Source organism: Neolamprologus brichardi, chromosome 8 (genome assembly GCF_056152115.1).
Source record: "Neolamprologus brichardi isolate AB-2024 chromosome 8, ASM5615211v1, whole genome shotgun sequence".
Lineage (NCBI taxonomy): Eukaryota > Metazoa > Chordata > Actinopteri > Cichliformes > Cichlidae > Neolamprologus > Neolamprologus brichardi.
In genome coordinates, this window is record NC_142111.1 from 17,878,118 (window position 1) to 17,897,135 (window position 19,018).

General features: G+C 39.1%; 1 protein-coding gene across 2 annotated transcripts in view; it reads left to right on the plus strand.

Moving 5' to 3' along the window:
• Positions 1-19,018, plus strand: part of dock1 (dedicator of cytokinesis 1) — a 199,883-nt gene that overhangs the window by 147,748 nt on the left and 33,117 nt on the right. For both annotated transcript variants that reach the window (XM_006791049.2, XM_006791051.2), the window contains exons 30-37: positions 5,654-5,732; positions 6,727-6,827; positions 12,540-12,598; positions 14,312-14,460; positions 16,203-16,288; positions 16,601-16,757; positions 17,456-17,496; positions 17,851-17,941. In XM_006791049.2, the coding sequence (XP_006791112.2) occupies positions 5,654-5,732; positions 6,727-6,827; positions 12,540-12,598; positions 14,312-14,460; positions 16,203-16,288; positions 16,601-16,757; positions 17,456-17,496; positions 17,851-17,941 (763 nt within the window). The remainder of the gene's footprint in view (positions 1-5,653; positions 5,733-6,726; positions 6,828-12,539; positions 12,599-14,311; positions 14,461-16,202; positions 16,289-16,600; positions 16,758-17,455; positions 17,497-17,850; positions 17,942-19,018) is intronic.

Below are 19,018 nucleotides of genomic sequence, written 5' to 3' on the forward strand. Positions count from 1 at the left end.
TTTTTTCTGGAGGTCAGAGGATGATTTCAGTTCAGCTCACAGACACTGTGCTTTCTAATTTCTTTAAAGGAAAGGAACAGTTCCCCAGGCTTCAATAATGACATCTCTCAGGTCCTGTGTCAGTTCTTCCTGTTTTTTAAGGACATGACTTTCAGATACTGTTTGACTAATGGCCTGCCACTTCTTCTTTTGCCTTTCACCTGTCCAATTGCCTCACAATTTTTAAGGCTTAATAAGTAAACAACAAGCAAAACAAAAAAAAATCCTTCTCCACTCCTGAAGAAAGAAATGTCTAAAGATACAGCAGGTGGTTCATCTTTTGAGTCTGCTCGAATGATTCATAGGTCAATGTCAAGTGGATTCACAAAAATAAATAAATTAAAAAAAATCCTTGTATTTAGACCACTTTAGAAATCCCAATAAAAAATGGTGTTTAAAATATAAAGAAATGAGGGCTGGGTCAAGACTTTTAATTAGTTCTGTAATATTTCTAATTCTCATTTGATTATCTGTTGATTGTTAGAACTTGAATTTATGACAGATTTTATAACATTTTCAGGTGATTACAAGTCACCACTTCAGATTTGTGAATCCAGATTTTGAGTTTTATATTTGATGCATTGATTTTTTTTTTTATGTTGACACCATTATCCTTGTAGTTTTAAGAGTTTCTTAGAGAAGTGGTTTAAGCATTCAAATGGAGTGGCGAAGTTTAGAGTTTTTCCCTCATTCCGAATGTAAGGTCTAACACATGATAGCGATACTTTGACTCACCCCAGTGATATTTCTGAGTCATTAAAGCTTCCCTAGGGTGAGCTGTTTGGTTTCTTACAGCCTATTGGAAAGGACATAAATTTTAACCAGAGACAGCTGCACTTTGCATTAGAGGAGAAGTTGTCACACAGAAGAGAAAATTGGGTTAAAATATAATGACAGTTAAATAGATCTGATATTATATCAGGTATGTGAAATAAAGGTAATCTAATTTAATTAATTGGACAGATAATGACGGTTTTTGACCTTGCATTATCTCAGAGCACAGGCAGATATGCCGTCCATTCAGCAAACCTATGCAAATAGCTCATGATCATTATCGGCGATGCTCTCTGAACTCAATTACCAAGCATGATCTGCTGATAAATTCTCATTAGCACTTAAGCTAGGTGTCTGTGCTGCAGATCATCTGACAGAGCTCAAGTCATTGGATCACAGCTGCAGGAACTTACCTGATTGTTATTTTTTTTAAAGGCAACAATGGCATAAAAAGCAAATCCTCTGTTTTGCTGAAATGTAAATGTACAGCACATCCATCATTCAGCAGTAATGGGGGTATTTTTCTGACGCTGACAGTTTGATGGACCATATTTATTATAATGATACGGTATGTATACTGTATCAAAATGACTGTGTAGGAGGTGCTGTGTTGCCCTTGCGCTGCCTAATTAAAAAGTTAGTGATGTTTTTGTCTTCCTAAGCAGAATTTAAGGAGGTTTTGTGTTTTTTTTTGTGTTTGTTTGGTTTTTTTTGTTTTTTGCAGATGATTAGAGCCTGATTTTCCCTACTGAACCTAACATGAAAAAAATGAGGGGAAAAAGCAAAAGGACCAGCTGTTTTATAGGAATTACAAGCAGTATTCCAAGAAAAGTATAAGTTCTTAGCCAAGTAAACCCACAAGTCACTGATTAGTAGTAGTGTATATGCAAATCACCATTGTTTGTATTGTATTTGTAATGAAGTTATAAAGGACTGGTTTGTCACTGTGTGTCTTCATTTTGTTTTCTCTCTGTTGCTTAATGACTGACCATTACTGTTTTTTAAATCAGCCAAAGCTCTTCTACAAGAATTTGGCTTTTTTCTCTCTCTTTTTCTCTTTTTTAGATTAAGAAAAAAAAGCTGTGGCACAACAGATGGTATAATTTACACTTAATGGTACTATGCAGACACTCATGATTCACACTCAGATTCCTGTGTCGGTACAAAGGATATTCCCTGAAATCAATATGGCAATTAATTATAGACTGTACAGAAATTACTCATTTTTATGAATAATAATTCTTCACTGACTTAACTGAAATACAGACAGAGATGAGATTTTACTACTCTATCACATTTCCTTTTAAGGACCATTATCTCATTATAGTTAGATATTTCATATCTTTAATGTCACTATATATATGAAATACACACAGAGACACACACTTAATACTAAAGAAAATAGGCCTAAATTCCTTTAATCTTCTTTGAAATGGTCTTAGTCAGGAGTGTCTTAGTCAGAACCCACTGTGAGGGAGAGTATATTCTATTTTCATCCACCTCATTAGGTTTTTCACTTTAATTAATGGCAGGATGTGCTCACAGAGGAACTGTCCTGTCTGTTCGTTAAAGCCAATTATATGTCTGTGCACAGGCAGACTGGTGGCTTCAAATAGGTTTTTAGATAGTGGAGTCTACAATATTGTGCGAACTTGTTTGTGGGAAGCAGTTCGTGTTAGCATACGTTAGTACGATTTAATCACGTTTCAAGCCCAAGAAACTTCATATGCCCTGGATCATCATGCAGGTGTAGTGGAAACATGAAGGTAAGCTTTGATCAGAAAGGGAGATCAAAAAGGAGTGGTTGGGCACAGCTGCGTCTTTGCCTGCCGAGCCATATTTTGCTGAAAACTATGAAGATCCTTGATATTCGTATTTTATTTTGTCATTTGACCCAGCGTTTACAACTGCTTGCTACGTCACTCATGTTTACAAAGCGGCAGATGTGGTGTTTAGAATATTTCATGCCCTGTACCTATTATAAAGTCACCTTCATCAAACTTAAATGCAAACCACAGCCTGTGATTAGTAAATTTGCAATTACCATGTCTTGTTGTCCCACTAATATGTAGTTGGTGTAATGCAAATATAGGTCATGTAGGGCTGTAGTTGTGCCTGTAGGCATCCATTTAAACACTCCAGTCTGGCTTTTTCTTGAGTTTAATTGGAAAATGTGTCACTATAACCCATGCAACTTTGAGTTGCATTAGTTATTGCTGCAAGCCTCTAAGAAATACATATGGAAAAAGGGAAAACACTTTAACCATTTAAGTTGTGTTATTTTAACGGGGCAATCCATAACTGTTTAATAAGCGCTTGTTTTTTGTTTTTGTTTATACAGTAGTATTCTTCACTTAAATTAATAGCTTAAATGGGGGCTCCCCAGTAAGCTACAAAATAATGTCATAAATTAGCCAAAAGCATTAAGCACTAAGTGTTTTCTTTGCCCACACATGCAATGGAAGAAAAGCCATTTTAGCGTTGGTCCAGTGTTAAGTGTATCAACTATATTGGCATGTTCACAGCTGCAGAAAATTGAGTGAGGTGTGCAGAGAGGGTGCATGTGCTCGTGCAGACAGGGTGGTAATAGGCTGTCTCAGTGCTTAGGAGATGGCGGGGGTGTTCTGAGAGGGCAGAGAGCCAAAGAAATGGACTTCTAATGGCATATCCAAAGGTGTTCAATGACAGTTAACCTTTCCAGCTAATGATTAAGGTCACTCGTAATGTGTATCACACATCAGCCCCAGATAGCATTTAGTCACCAATGGAGATAAATGTGGAACATGAATATTGTATAACTTTAAAATACCCCGGGTCGTAGAACACTGCTGTTTTAACAGTGATGGTTATTCCTGTTCAAGGTCAGCTGTTTGGGGCAATGGGAAACCCCGGCCCGGTCTGTACAGCAATGAAATTTCGACCTTCCAGCCCAAAGATTCTTACTGCCACAGAACTGAATTTTAAAGTCAGAAGCAGCTAATGGATGTGGATTTGCTAATTCCCACAATGAGACCCAGTTCCAGTAAGGATTTAGCTTGGACAATGACAAAAGCAGAAGGCTCTCTCGGGGCTGCCTGTGGAGCAGATGTCTGCTTACCTGCCAGTGTCAGTTACACGAGCGTTACATCTTAATGCTGCTTTATTGTCTGCTCATGAAACCCTGATGCAATCCACTCAAGTGGCATAACAGTCGTCCTTGTTTCACCTTGCCATTTTTATTCCAATCTGATATATCTTCATCCACTATTGCAGGCAATCAGCTGTTGCTGTTGGCTTATTGATTAGTAATTGTGTTTGCAATAGCTGAAGCAGGGACTAAGCTTGGAAAACCCTAAATAAAATGAGCCAGATTACTGAATTTGCTATGTTAGACTCTGTTTTTTTTTTTCTTCCTTGCTAATTCTTAGAGGTGGTACACACATTGTTGTGTAGCAGGTTCTACCAGGAAATTAAGTTAAATAGCGGATGGACCTCTGACTCTGCGAGTGGCAGTCATAATTCCCCTCTAAAAGCTTCATGCCACTTAAGTTATTAACATTTAATTCTGCAGCATCACAGTGGATTAACCCATCAGACAGTGTTCTCATTAAGATCTACTCATCAAATGTTTTTTCACGGGTGCCTCTAGCCTACTGTACCTCAGTCTGTCAGAGAGCGAGATTCAACCTGCTTGGCTATTCTGATATAAGCACACATTTGTTCACAAGAGCAAACATCCATTCTTTGTGATAGTGCATACTGTTAGTATTTCTTTCTTTGTGTGGTCACAGCTTTAAAACAAATGAGTTCATATTGGGTAACTCTGCAGTGAACAATGTTAAATTCATGCTGAGTTTCAGGACCAGCGCAGCACGTAGGGCTTTTTGCTTTTTTATTTATTGATGGTTGTGCGATGTTCCAAGCTTGACCTAAAACAACAAAGGGTTCCTATCCAAAATCATAATGATTTTGTAGCCATAATTGTGCAGTTTTTTTTGACCCTAACAAAAAAGAAAAAAAGAAAAAGTTGGTTTGTTATTCTATTTATTGACACAGTTCTAATATATTACCTGTGTTTCTTGGACATGGGATGAAATGAAGCAACAAGAGGTAACTTCTGAAGGCAAAACTCAGATTCACAAATATGAATTGTATCACATTAAAACACATTTTACTTACTCTGCGTTTTTTATTTTATTCCAAGTAAAGTGGGCATGACCTTTTCAGTTTTATTGCCCCACTGTAGAATGCATGTCACATACAAGTAACATACAAGTTTGAAATTTTCATGTCCCTTAGTGATATGTCTGTCACTAAGGCTGGCCAAGGATGTGTTTGGATAGGCACCTGGGAAAATTGACATGTTCAGTGGATACAGCCACAACCAGTGACCTTTGCATTATATAGTCTGTTCTCCTCCAGGAATGGAGAGCGATTCCTCAACACCAGATATAGACACGTGCAGTCTATTTGCAGAGGGGTGACAGCTTGCATCCCTTTCAGAAGAAGCCGTATCTTATGTTAAGCATCCTGTATATAGTTATTATAGTTATGTTCTTTAAAATCTATTCCAAACACAATCTGGTGTTGTTGTTTTTTTGACTAGTATACATACTTGTTGAGGGCATCCTGCATTTTTTTTTAACACTTTCCTCTTTTTTTTCTTTCTTTTTTTTCTCAAAGATGTTTTTGTTGTTAAGCATTGCTGATCATTTTAATCAGGTGGATGTTTTTCTCGGTGGTGCAGTTTTATTAAATAATTTTAGAAAGCTGAATTTCTGTAAAAAGCTACTTACATTCCTTTTATAGTCTTGAAAAAACTTTTTTATAAACAGCCAGCATAATCTTCTTATCTTTGCAGAGTGTTCCTACGGGCCATCAGTCAGTATGCAGCTGTGTTGAACAAGAAGTTTCTGGATCAAACCAACTTCGAGCTACAGGTAGGAACTGAACCATTGAATAAATATCTTGATATCAGCACTTCACATCTCAAGATAATGTTTTTTGTAGACAAGGCAGCACTGACATTTTAAGCACTATTACCCAACAGTTTTAGGAATAATTTTGTGGCATTTTTCTTATAGCCTGTAGTTTTATCGTGGGGCTGTTGGAGATGCCGCATTGTTGGATTTTCTGAATTGGAAAAAGATCACTGAAGGCAGCAGACATAAGAAAATGAAAAAAATAAAAATAGTGAAGAGGGAACATCAATTACCCTGTAATGGCCAGCAATTTTATGTGCATTTCTGAATATTTTAACCTGCCCACCCTGGAATTGAAAGCTTTTTCTACTTGTTTTTTAAATGTCTGAAATGTGGAAAAATGTTAATGTTGTCAACAACTCAACTGCTGTGAGCTTTGCTTTTAAAGCTTGGTCATTGTAACAGTCTTTTTCTACCGTTAATTGCATACAGCATTTGGAGCCGGAGGCCTCTTTATGGTTTAAGGAAAAATCTGTGGGGTTTTTTCCATAGCTTAATGCACATGGGTTGGGCAAAGAGAATTTAGAAATTATCAACATCATGAAGAGTTGTGTTTTATACTCATGCATGGGCTGGCAGTAAAAAAAAGCCAGACACCATTGCATATCTTTTAGCTTCTGTCATTGTCTGATGTAGTGTGTTCTCTAGACGATGTTGGCCTAAATCAGCGCCCTCTTCGTCCAATTGGACAGATTCCTGACATACGAGTGTAACCATCTCATCATTACATTGCAGTGTAATGAAACTGCAATGCTTTCCTGCTCATGTAGCATAGTACTGGATAAAACTGTTGTTAGAGCTATTTCTTTAAACATTTCCAAACTTTGTAATATATTGTATTATTTATTTAATCCAGTCTGTTACTGTTATTGTCTTGGAACAACTGTAACCACACACTCTAACCTGTTCTTTTGCTGCAATCTTCCTGTCTTTCCGTCTGTGTCTGGATCAGCTGTGGAACAACTACTTTCATCTGGCTGTGGCCTTCCTTACCCAGGAGTCATTGCAGCTAGAGAACTTTTCAAGTGACAAAAGAGCTAAGATCTTCCACAGGTGAGAATGAACACTATGCCCTAATTTCCCACCAGCACAGCTCGAGTTCCCTCCCCAGCATGACCATGACAAGACTATGTATAATTCATCAGATAAACTATTTTCACATCCAGACATTGTCCAGTGTTGAACTCTCTCGCATGCAGTGCACAACAGGGCATTTTACACTGTGGTAAACCTGGCATTTCCCCTGACAGTTACCTAAGTTTTTATATTTAACTATGGGCTTAATTGACTTTATATTGGGGTAGCTGTTTGGTTTAAAGCCATTTCTGAGCAATCTGAACATGTGCTTTCTCACATACATCCCAGCAGGGTGATATCTAAAAATGTTCCAGGTTGTAGTGCATGTGCAAACACGGCTTCCTGTGGTTCTTGCAGAGGCAGTACAGGCCTAATAAAGCTGTTTTAGTACTGCTGCTTTTCTCGACATTACCCAGCAGAGCTGTTTGCAAGAACACAAATGTTCAATTCAGTCATGTCGGACATTAGCTAGTGTTTACCCTTCCGGCCCCCCAAATACAGAGTCCCAAAAATCAGGTAACAGTTGTTGAATTCAGAGCGAGGCAGTGGGTGTTATTAGTCTTTGTCTCTTGCACACTGTACCTTGGCGACACCTTTGCCACCACAAAAAAAGTATTTCTAATGGTAAGAACATGGTTATCCTGCTGTTGGCTGCTACGTGAAAGAAAGAGCCGTTATGAACAACATCCAGACTAAATTATTCTTACATTGTCCATGTTGTAAAATTGCAAAACTTTCAAGGCTAGGAAGAGGCATATATTACATTCAAAATGTAGTTACCGGGTAATGTTTGATATTCAGGTCATCACTCTTCTGTGTTGTTTTTTTTCATTTGTTGAAGACAGAAACTGAAGGTGAAATAAAATTGTGTTATTATACCGCCCATAATTTTTAAATAGCTGAACGTTTAAATCCTTGAAAGTTAGACCTTTTTACTGCTTCTAAAATCTGCTTAATTGTGCTTTCAGCTATAAATTCAGGGAGCTATTCATTTCCTGTTCATCCGGCTCCCTTTATCCAAAAAGAGCCATTCATCTACATTAGTGTTTCTCAGAAACTGTGATAATGCATCCAAATGTGTAAATGTTTTCTGGGCAGACATAGAGCATATTGGCTCTCATCTTCATTTTGAGGAGCTTTTGACACTGAAATATACATCACGCTGGCTCACGCCTGACAGGCAGACTGCTCGTTTGTCAGTGCTTTATTATTGGCCGCGGTGAACTCCCAATAGATAATAAACAATGTTCTATGCAGCACAACAGCCAAACACAATGCAAGATCCAAGCCACCCCCACCAAGTTTTTTTCGATTTGTTCTAAGCAAAAAACCAGGAATATTATAGGGATTGTCATTTTTTTCCCACAGTCTTTACAACTCTACCTGCACACTCTCTTTCTCCACCGTCCCTCCACCTACTGCTCAATTTTTTTTAACCTCTACCTCTCTGCATCCAGTATCCTTGTCTGCTTGTGGCTGAATTGTAAGCTTTCCCTGCAATACCAATTATTGTGCCTTGCTCAGAAGCAGAGAGCAGAGGGGTGAAATCAAAGATTTGTGAAGCACAGCTCTTTAGCACTTTGCATTGGCTTTTTTGTCCCTGCATCACATATCTCCTAGTGCTGTTTGTGAAGTTCTGCTCCATTACTGGAGCCTGTGTAATCCTAATGCCATTCTCACACTCAGACCACCGAGGCACAGATAACAAGCTTACATGTCTGCATGCCCTGAGTGGGAGGATAAATATATCTATGGCAGTCTGGGTCTTATTTTTCTTAGTTTCAACCATCATTCCCAACACCCATTGTAATCATAGGCTGCTGATTATAAAAGATGGACGTAGCCACTGACGTCACCTTTGCGGATTCCTCTGTGGCTTTGGCTTGTTTTCAAGAACCCTGAGCAGTATTTGAGGGGAAACTGCATGGTGATACCATAGCAACTTGTCAGTCACAGACTTAAAACTACAAAGTAAAAGCATAAACACATCAGAATAAATATTTACATAGTAAAAAGTGATAAATAAAGCCAGATTTGGGGGGGATTTTCTAACAAATTTGCATACATTCTGACTTAACTGATAAAACCTCACAACTATAGCTGAATCCTTTGGCAGAGAAAAATAATATTTAAGTTTTCTGTACAATAAAATATTGTTATTGACATTTTTTTTAAACAATTTGCCACAATAAAACAGGGTGTTAATTATTTGTCTGACCTTAAAAATCCATTATAATCCTTGTTGATATTTGTTTATGTCTTAATAATGGCTACAATTGGCAGAAACTGTGCAATTAATTTTAACCATCATTTCCCCTTTACTTTGAAGTATATGCACTTACGCAGAGAACATGGAGACACAGACACATGTACTCATAAATGAGCATGCAGCAATGTCATTGTCATAATAGCCACTTTTGAGTGATGAGGAGGAGGAGCATCGTATTGACAGGTTTTGTGAATATCTCACACTTCCTTTGCTTCAAGCTTTGATCACAGCTGAGCTGCCCTTATAGGGCTCTGCTTGTCAATCTGTTTTCTCTGTATTTTAGTCACAACCTCTACTGTTTTTTTTCTTCTCTCCCTTGATGTTTGCCCTCTGACCCAATTACATTACACAACACAAATTACCAGGAGTCCCCAGTCACACACTACTGTCTCCAAATGTTTTATTCTTAGTTAACCTCTCCTACAGGTTTCTTCCCCTGGCTGACAGTTATATGTTGTAGGGTCTGACAGCTGACAGTCATAGCTGCCTGTCCGCTGCCTACAGGAGTGTGACAGAACAGCACCGTACATCTGTCTCAGCCGCAATGAGGACACGATGCCTTCTGCACAGTCATCTGAACGCCTATATGTGGGAACAGAAACGTACTTCCTATGACTGATTCTCGCAAGCTGTGAGCCGTCATACTCGCAGATATGCACAGGACTATATTTCAGCCCCAAGAAGATGCAAAAACAGTCAAACATCTAATACCTGATACGTAAAAATGCAAATTGATTTATTTATTTATTTTTGCCAAAAACTGTGAGGATTAATCCTCGGGCTCTACCATTTAACAAATAAGTATGGTAAATTGTTTTTGACCCAAACCAGTGTGTAAAGGGGTGATGCAGCTACTTTTTCAGGATTCTGTCAAAATACATTAGTGTGTACGGTTGGAAATGCAAAGGCTGTTTGGCAGTGAATATGTAGGCTTACGTCAAGTCAGCAAATAGTGGCAAGCTCCAGATGGTTTTCTTTTTGCTAGCTATGGTTGATCCAAAATGCACAGAAAAGCTGGAGGTCTGAAACAAAAAGTTTGTCCAAAGTCTGCTACTGCCACATCTACTACATCTAATAAAGATATATATTTAATATAAGAAAGAATCAGCAGTAAGTCAAATGTACATGCCACTGGGCTGTGGGAGGAAGCTGGAGTAGCCACAGGAACCATTCACTTGCACAGAGAACATGCAAACTCCACTTAGGCTACGTCCACACGTACCCGGGTATTTTTGAAAACGCAGATTTTTCTATGCGTTTGCACCTTTCGTCCACACGTAAACGGCGTTTTTGGTCACTGAAAACTGAGATTTTTAAAAACTCCGGCCAGGGTGGATATTTTTGAAAACTCTGTTTGTGCATTTACATGTGGATGAGAAAAATGGAGAAAACGCAGCGTCAAAGGTGTGCGCCTTTTTTGATGTCACACTGTGCGCCACGTTATTGTTTCGGTGAAATGAATTTCTACAATACTGTTACTGTTAATTGTACTCTCTGCAGTGTTTAAATGCTTACATATACACACACAGTTACTGTCCCTCCACACATACGACTCGGTTCTGCTTCTATGCCCCAGCTTTGTTTACTTTTTCCCACCGAGGCTTCTAGACTTCCGATTGGCCAACATTTCTACACGGTTAGGAATTTATCGCCACCTGCTGCTTTGGCATGTTCCTAGCAGCGTTTTCCTTCATTTCTGCCTTTACGTGTGGACGGGATTATTTTTTTTTAAAACGAAAACGGAAAATCTCAGTTTTCAAAAATACCCGTGTACGTGTGGATATTCTACTTAGGCAAGGAGGGGTTTTGAGTTTACTTGAGACCTTTTCAGCTATTTTTCAAATCTCACAATCTTGTTTCAGTCACGTCAATATATTTTTTTCTGTTTTATCCACATTCCCGAGGAGATCTGTAATTATCTGCAAGTGCTGTTTGACAATTAAATCTCGATTCTTGCTTAAATATAACACCCCCCAAAAAACAAAAACAAAACATGGCAGCGCAGCACAGGTTTTCATACCAACAATCAGAGCAGGGGTCAACCACGCAGGATTGTTAAGCAGACACTATGATGGTTTAGCATTGCATCCAAACAGAGCCGCGGTATATTAGTTACTTGTGTTGGTCTGAACGTTGCAGGGATGTCACCAGAATCAGTACTTAAGGTACCTTTTGATACCAAATTTGTGAAAATGCTGCAGGCCTTTTTTTTTTTTTTTTTTTAAACCCGTTTCAGGATTGGCTTATTCTCCTATGAAATGTTCAGTCTGTCAAAGGAGCAAGAGCCATTCAGTTTGATTCATGTGATCGGATTCAGAATACCCTTTCTGCCCTTCTGCCTGCTGTTTCCACTCTTGTTAGCGTCTCCATCATTCACGCTTTGTCTTTTCCTCTCTGTCCTTTTTACTTCACTATATGTCCTTTCTGTGACCTAAGGACAGTACGATAGGCAGGGAAGACGGGCACCAAACTGCCATGAAGATTGGTTCATGACCCAGACGTGGCAGAGCTGATCAGCTTATAAGCCCACAATACGCACAAGCTAGACAAAGAGTCAGGGCAAGAGCTCTCTTTCTAGCTTCTTCTGCAAATCTTTATTTTATGTAAGGGCTCTTGACACACAAAGTCGACCTAAAAATACTAGCACCAACAAAGATTGTTTGATCAAACACTTTCCCTTGTGTCATCATCCTTGGATATTTTTTTTTCCCCGTCTTCAAATATGTACAGAGAGCAGAAGACAGACTAACTTACTGTCAGCTTCTGTGTATGTTGCGAACTTGCATGGAAACATCTCATTAGGGTGTGTTTGTATTTCAAAGAACATTGTGGAACAACAAAACCAAACTAACTCACCATGATCTCAGATCAATGAATCTGTGTCATTATGAATTTCATTATGACAGTCTAATTTTATGCTTTTGAAGCGAGTATCATTCAGACATAGATGAGTGATTGATTTATTCAGCTCCCTGCAGGAAGAGAGTGGGAAACTATTTACTATATATTTCAGATAAATTTATATTGTGTTAAGCTAGGTCACTGTCACTCGATCAGACCAAAAAGCCCTCATTAGGGCTATGAAGAACTTTGTCACAGCTGATGTTGAAAACTGTGACCTGGACACTTTAAAGAAGGCCTGTTTACTTCTGATTTTACTTTAATCACTTCTCCTTCATGAGCTTTCTCTCAATTCAGTTTACATTTTTATACTACGGCAAACGCTGACTTTGACTCAGGCGCAGGACGGCACAGATGAAACAGGACACAGCTATTTAAATTTAGAGTATATTGCATTTTTTAGGCAGTTGAAATAGTCATAAAGAACTGTTTGTGTTTATACTGCTTATATCGAGTTTCTCATCTTCTGTGGATATTGCAACAGCCAATGTGACATTTATACCTTGTTTGTGTTTCAGGTACCAGGACATGAGAAGACAGATTGGCTTTGAAATCAGGGATATGTGGTACAATCTAGGTAACTAAGCTCATTCCATGTGTCGCTATCGATGTTTCACTTTCAACTGATAAAATCCCTTTTATGCATGAATTTACTTGTTGAAGCAGTGTTTTCTCAGTTTATCTTTATTATTATCTGCCAACCAAGTAACATGTCAATCCTGCAAGGTATATGTTAACAGTCGTTACCTAAGTATAAACAGTCGTGTGTTAATTACCGTATTTTCCGGACTACAAAGCGCACCTGAATATTAGCTGCACAAGCTAAAATCAGGGGAAAATCCTGTTTTGTACATTCATTAGCCGCACCTGACTAAAAGCCGCAGGTGTTTCAATGTTGACTTATCATATGTAAGAGAATATGCACAAAGGGAATTGTCAGGAAAGAGATGGCTGTTTGGAGACACATCCCTTTTATTAATATTTTGAAAAACAAGTTACGGGTACATATTTGCATAACTTTTTAGGGTATATGTACAAGTACCGGTAATTACAAGTACGATTACTGTGCTTCATAAATGAGTAACAAATGTAGTACATAACAATAACCTACAGCACACCAGAAAAATAGATTCAGCCTAGCTTTTAGGCTCAGGTGCAGTGACACGGCTTTAACAAGAAGAAAAGTCAGTCATTTACCACCATCTTTCTCTTCTTCCTGCGCACTAAAACCACCAAAGTCCTCTTCTCCAGTGTCGGATATGAACAGGCTTAGGATGGCTACGTCATCCACTCTCTGCTTCTCTCCTTTGTTGTCACTTTCAAAACTAAAGAAATCCTCGTTGTCAGTGTCGGAGTCGAACACCCTCTGAAGGGCCCTGGCAGTGTCCTCCTCTTCATCATGCAGCAGTCCAGCCCTTCGAAATCCGTTGGTGATCATGGATGTTTACACACTTTTCCACGCTGTCAGAATCCATTGGTGGAGTTGGGCATAACTTGCTTTTCGCAAGTTTATTGCCGCTCATCATCCACGCCTCCCGCTGAACGCGTAGCGCTACTTTGAAGTTTGTTTTTCGCGCTACTTTGTACGGCACTACGTTGCCTGGCGGACGGACATGTGACCAACATACCACTCTTGAACCCCGATACTGTGTGTCTGATCACATGCCCTTCCGCCAGGCAACTAGTGCCGTACAACAGCGGAACAAACAAAACAAATCGTCTTACGATATGACAAAAATCATGGACAATCCATAGAAAAGCCGCACCTGACTAAAAGCCGCAGGGTTCAAAGCTTGTGCAAAAAGTAGCGGCTTATAGCCCGACAATTACAGTAGTGTTATTTTGTGCAGTAAGAGAGAGACACGGCAGTCAGATCTCGGTGGAGTGAGATTGTTGTATACAGGGATTGGAGTGTTAAGATTTTGGCATTCATGCCTACCGTTTCATTGCAACCCACACCATCTGATCCTCTAATTAGAGCTTTCCACTAGATTAGATTGATTCATTTTCTGGGTTTATTATACCCATTGCTTTTTTTTTTTTTTAACCAAGGTGTTTGGTTTTCACTTATTTACTGCTTGACTGATGTGATGAGAGGAGATTTGCTAAACATCAGAAGACACATTTCCTTATTGTTTGAAACTGCAACTATTAAGTCTGGATTAAGGATTATCTATGCCTTGTTACTTCACTTATGCTATTTGTTCTCTCAAATTTAAATTCTGCAAATGAGCTGTGCAGTTACGTTGCACTTACATGTTCTGTTCTCTCTTTTTTTTTCATCTCAAAGGGCCCCACAAGATAAAATTCATTCCAGAGATGGTGGGTCCTATCCTGGAGATGACACTAGTTCCTGAGATCGAGCTGCGAAAGGCCACCATCCCCATCTTCTTTGACATGATGCAGTGCGAGTTCCACTTCACAATGCATTTCCAACGGGTGTGTCATTTGAAACATGAACTACAGCTCATCTTTACTTAAAACAAAAAAGATTATGTGTAAGATGAAAATGAATATACATGTTCAGTGGCCAATTTATTAAGTACATCTTTGTACTACCTAGTTGGACCTGTCGTCTTAAGTCTCCAGATTAAAGATGCTGGAAACGTTATTTAAAGATTTGTTCTTTAAACGGCATTTTCACCCAGAGAAGTGGCACTCACTGGACATTTACTCTTTTTCGGGCAATTTTGAAATACCCTAGAGATGGTCTTGACTGTGTCTACAGTCCTAAATGCATGGAGTTATTGCCAGCTGTTGCAACTGGCTGATTACATATTTGCATCAACAATCATTTGAACAGGTGTCCCTAATAACTTGTCCCGTGAGTGTGTATATGCAGCGCATAGTGCGTATAATCAGCTATGTCATAGAAGACACCCACACATGTATATATGGGAAAAAGAAACTTTTGATTTTTTTTATTTTAATTATCGCACCTATTGATGTTAGCTTTCTTTCTTATTTTTAGTACATATTACAAGATATTTTCTGGATTCTCTGAGTTTTTCATCATTTACTAATATTAATATTGTAGATGATAAAATCTTCAAATTCATTGGACGGGTACATAAAGAAATATTATTTTAATTTATGAAGTATTCACTCACTGGTGCACACCTCCCAACTTTAGTTCGGAAAGATGTAACCGAGTTTCTTGCTTATTGGAAACAAGGTTTTAGATGAAGCAAAACAATAAAGGAATACAAAGGTAGAACACAAGTAAGGAAGAAGTTTTGTAGCCCACAGCTTACTTGTAATTCTGCAAATCTCATTTTGTTGTGCTGCGATTATCAACAGCCATGGTAAGTGGAACTTAATGTTATGCCTCGTTACAACCCAAAATTAAGCCTTTCTGCATGAGGAAATCCATTTGGTTACAGCTGTTCTGTCATAAAATTGCACAGGCTGTTTTCAGCTTTGGGATGTTTTCTGAGAGCTGCCGAAATACGTGATGTGTACTTCACTTCTGTCATAGTAAAGAAACACAGCACTTTCCAAATGTCTCTTTGCTCGCCATTGTAGTCTTGTGAAAACCATAGCACTCCAATATCATTTTTACTGGTTGCACAGCCGTGTCCTTTTATAGTGAAAGTGTGCAAAGCTTTTATATCTTCTGTCTGGATCAGGATCATTTTGGGCGATCAGTAACGTTTTGATTACAATTGTGAGAACTAGTATATTTCCTGTACTAGTTCTCTCTCTTTCTCTGTGTGTTATAAGTCATTGGCTTTCCAGAAAACAGCATTCATATCTTTTTCTACTTTGCTGCACTCTTTTTTTCCTTTACTTGTGTCCAAGACACAAGTAAATCCAAATGTCAGTGAAAAAAGGTTTGACAACAACAATGAAATTCACTTTTTTATACAGCTGCTACATACAAATATTGGAAAAATAGATCCATGCATCACTGTCAGCAGATACAGCAACTACAGAGCAAAAAGTACAGGCAACGTGTCTCATGATGCAACTTTCAGTTGTGTCCTAATAGAATTTCAACAGATTATGAAAATCGGAACCGGCTCACAGCCAGTTCCGTTGCAAATAAGGGACGATTTAAGTTGAAGCGTAAACCCTCACAGCTGGGTTTGTTGGAGAGAGAGCGAGCAACAGGGAGATGGCGTTAATGAATTGAAAAATTAGCTACACTGATTATTTACGCCTGCTCTGTCTAATTGCAGTTTGAGAACGAGATCATCACCAAGCTGGATCACGAGGTGGAAGGGGGCCGCGGAGACGAGCAGTACAAAGTTCTCTTTCAGAAAATGTAAGTGCTGATTAATGGGCAGGATTATGCCTGAGCCTCTTGCAAGTTAGATAATGCTAATTGCAACATAGCATTTCTCAAAATAATCACAGTGTGCTGATGATCACAGGACTTGCCATCACAGCTTGCCTACATAATGTCTGCTTTCGGAGCAGATGCTAACTCTGTTTTAATGTGTAAAAAAGACCGCTTTTTCCTGAATCCTCAGCTGTCAAAGACCATCTTAATACATACTTCACATTTGTTTCTCTGTGTCCCCATGGGTTCTCTCATATTCTCTCTCTGTATCCAACCTCACGACACAAACACCAGCTTACTGGAGCACTGCAGGAAGCACAAGTACTTGGCCAGGACGGGTGAGAATTTCGTCACTCTGGTGGTGCGTCTGCTGGAGAGGCTGCTGGACTACAGGACCATCATGCATGACGAGAACAAGGAGAACCGCATGAGCTGCACTGTCAACGTGCTTGTAAGATCTCTGCTTTCAATCCTGAATGCGCATAAGCCGAGCGCTGGCGATACATGCATAATTAGATTTGAACCCCCTGCGTGAAATGATACACATGAAATGTATAAATAACAATACAGGTAATTGTTTGTGTTATCAACGCCTGGTTGTCTGTCATAGATTATTGTTGCCGGTAAAAAAAACACCGTAATGATGTAGAATTACATGCAGACGGCAGTAGCAGGCATCTCGACATGTCAGTGCATTAAAGTGTTATCCCTGAGCTGTTCATCTAAACCACCCGTTCTTTAAAGTGACATTTCATCTGGAAGCACCAAAATGTCACTTTTATCTCACATGACTAGGCACATTGAAAAGACTACAGACATATGGCCTATATTTCATATTTTATCTGAGCAAGTCTGCACTTTAAATAACTTTGGTTTCACTGAGAATGTGACAGTGAATACGACAGTGCCAGTCAGCGTACTAGGTGCTTGGATGTGTGCCCGCTACAAGCCCTGATACTGTTTTTGTTTTTGTTTTGTTTTTTTTGTTTTTTTTGGGGGGGGGGGGGGGGTTGTTTTGTTTTTTAAATGTTTAAAATAATCTACCAGTGGCTTCTTTTTAGATAGATAAACAGAATACAACCATTCTCAGTGGAAATCTGCTATGTCTTTTAAACCCGTTTTAATGCTTTGTCTTTCTCCACAATGTAGAACTTTTACAAGGAAATAGACAGAGAGGAAATGTACATCAGGTAAGCTTCTGCGTGTTAACCATTTGTTATATTTGAAGCGTTTTTGTCCCTGTGAGGCATTTTAAGCACTACAACATAGATGTAATAAGGAGTCTTAGCTGAGCTACATTTTCGCCTCCCAAAGATTAAATAAAGTAGGTCTCCAGAGACCCAGAATAAAATATTTGATTTTGATAAAATATGTTTCCCAGTCTGCAATTTTACCTGTCAGTTATCCATCTATTTTTCAAGCGGTATTTGAACTAGAAGAGCCTGTTAAGACACATCCGTCTGGCAGAGTTAACCCTCTGTCTGTTAAAGTGTGAAAGACCCACCTCGTCATGACCCATAAATCATTGCTTTTTTCACTGCCAGGTACCTTTACAAGCTGTGTGACCTCCATAAAGAGTGCGACAACTACACTGAGGCTGCTTATACTCTGCTTCTGCACGCAAAACTGCTTAAGGTACCCATGCACAAGGCCAACAAAAAATAAATGTTAACGTGCTTTCTCTAAAATATCTGGAGCTGCGCACAGAAACACTGAACCACTGTTAAGCTGCTGTCAGGCAGATGTTAAACGTAGGGTTAACGTGTCAAGCAAATGACTTGATTGGGCTTTAATTCCAATGCGACACCTTTTAAGGAGGAAAATTTGCACAGCCAGTGCAAGTCACAGCTAGTATCTGATCTTTAATTTAAAAGAAAAACCTGCTCATGTTCTAAAACAGAGACAAAGGTAGCTTCAACCACCCTGGATACTTGAAGATAAACGTGTACTTTGGCGATCATCATCACCTCAGGCATCAGTGCAAGGCATCCCTATTTAAAGGTGGAAAAAGGGCAGCTTTCTGACACAACTTAAATTGAGCACATAAATATTTATAGATTATCAAGAAGCATTTCTTTTATGTTCGTACCTTTTTGTTAGTAGTCATGCTCCCAGCCTTGAAAGTTTCTGTCTCCTGCCAAAAATACACCGCATAGACTTGCAAAACTCCTCATACAAAGAACTGCAGCGTCTATTCCCAGCTGGGGTTTGGTACACCCTAAATTTGAAGTTGTTCCTCTCTGCCTTTTATCCAAAATGAATGCATCCAACATCTCATCTGTTTTTGCATAAATAGCTGGCTGCTTCGGTCTTTGTGCAGGTCTCGTCAGGGAAGAGGAGGCTGTGACTAAATCGCATTTTCCTCACTCGGTAGTCACAGTAGCATCTGTAGCATGAGTTCTATGTTTTATTATTATTATTGTTAAGATTCTGCTCATCTACAAGTGACTGATCTTTATTCACACCGAGGCCTGTGTAGACAAGAATGAATGAGAGGGAATGCCATCCATCCATCCATCCATTTTCTTAATCCCTTATCCCATTTGTAATTGTCTGGAAGAGGGAAGTCTATTCAATTTGTCATAGAGTGAGAGGCAAGGTACACCCTAGGCAGGTCAACAGTCCATCGCAGGGCTAACACAACCATTCGCACACATTGATTCAGCAATTATCCTACCATGCACAGTTTTGGACTTCACGAGGAAGCTGGAG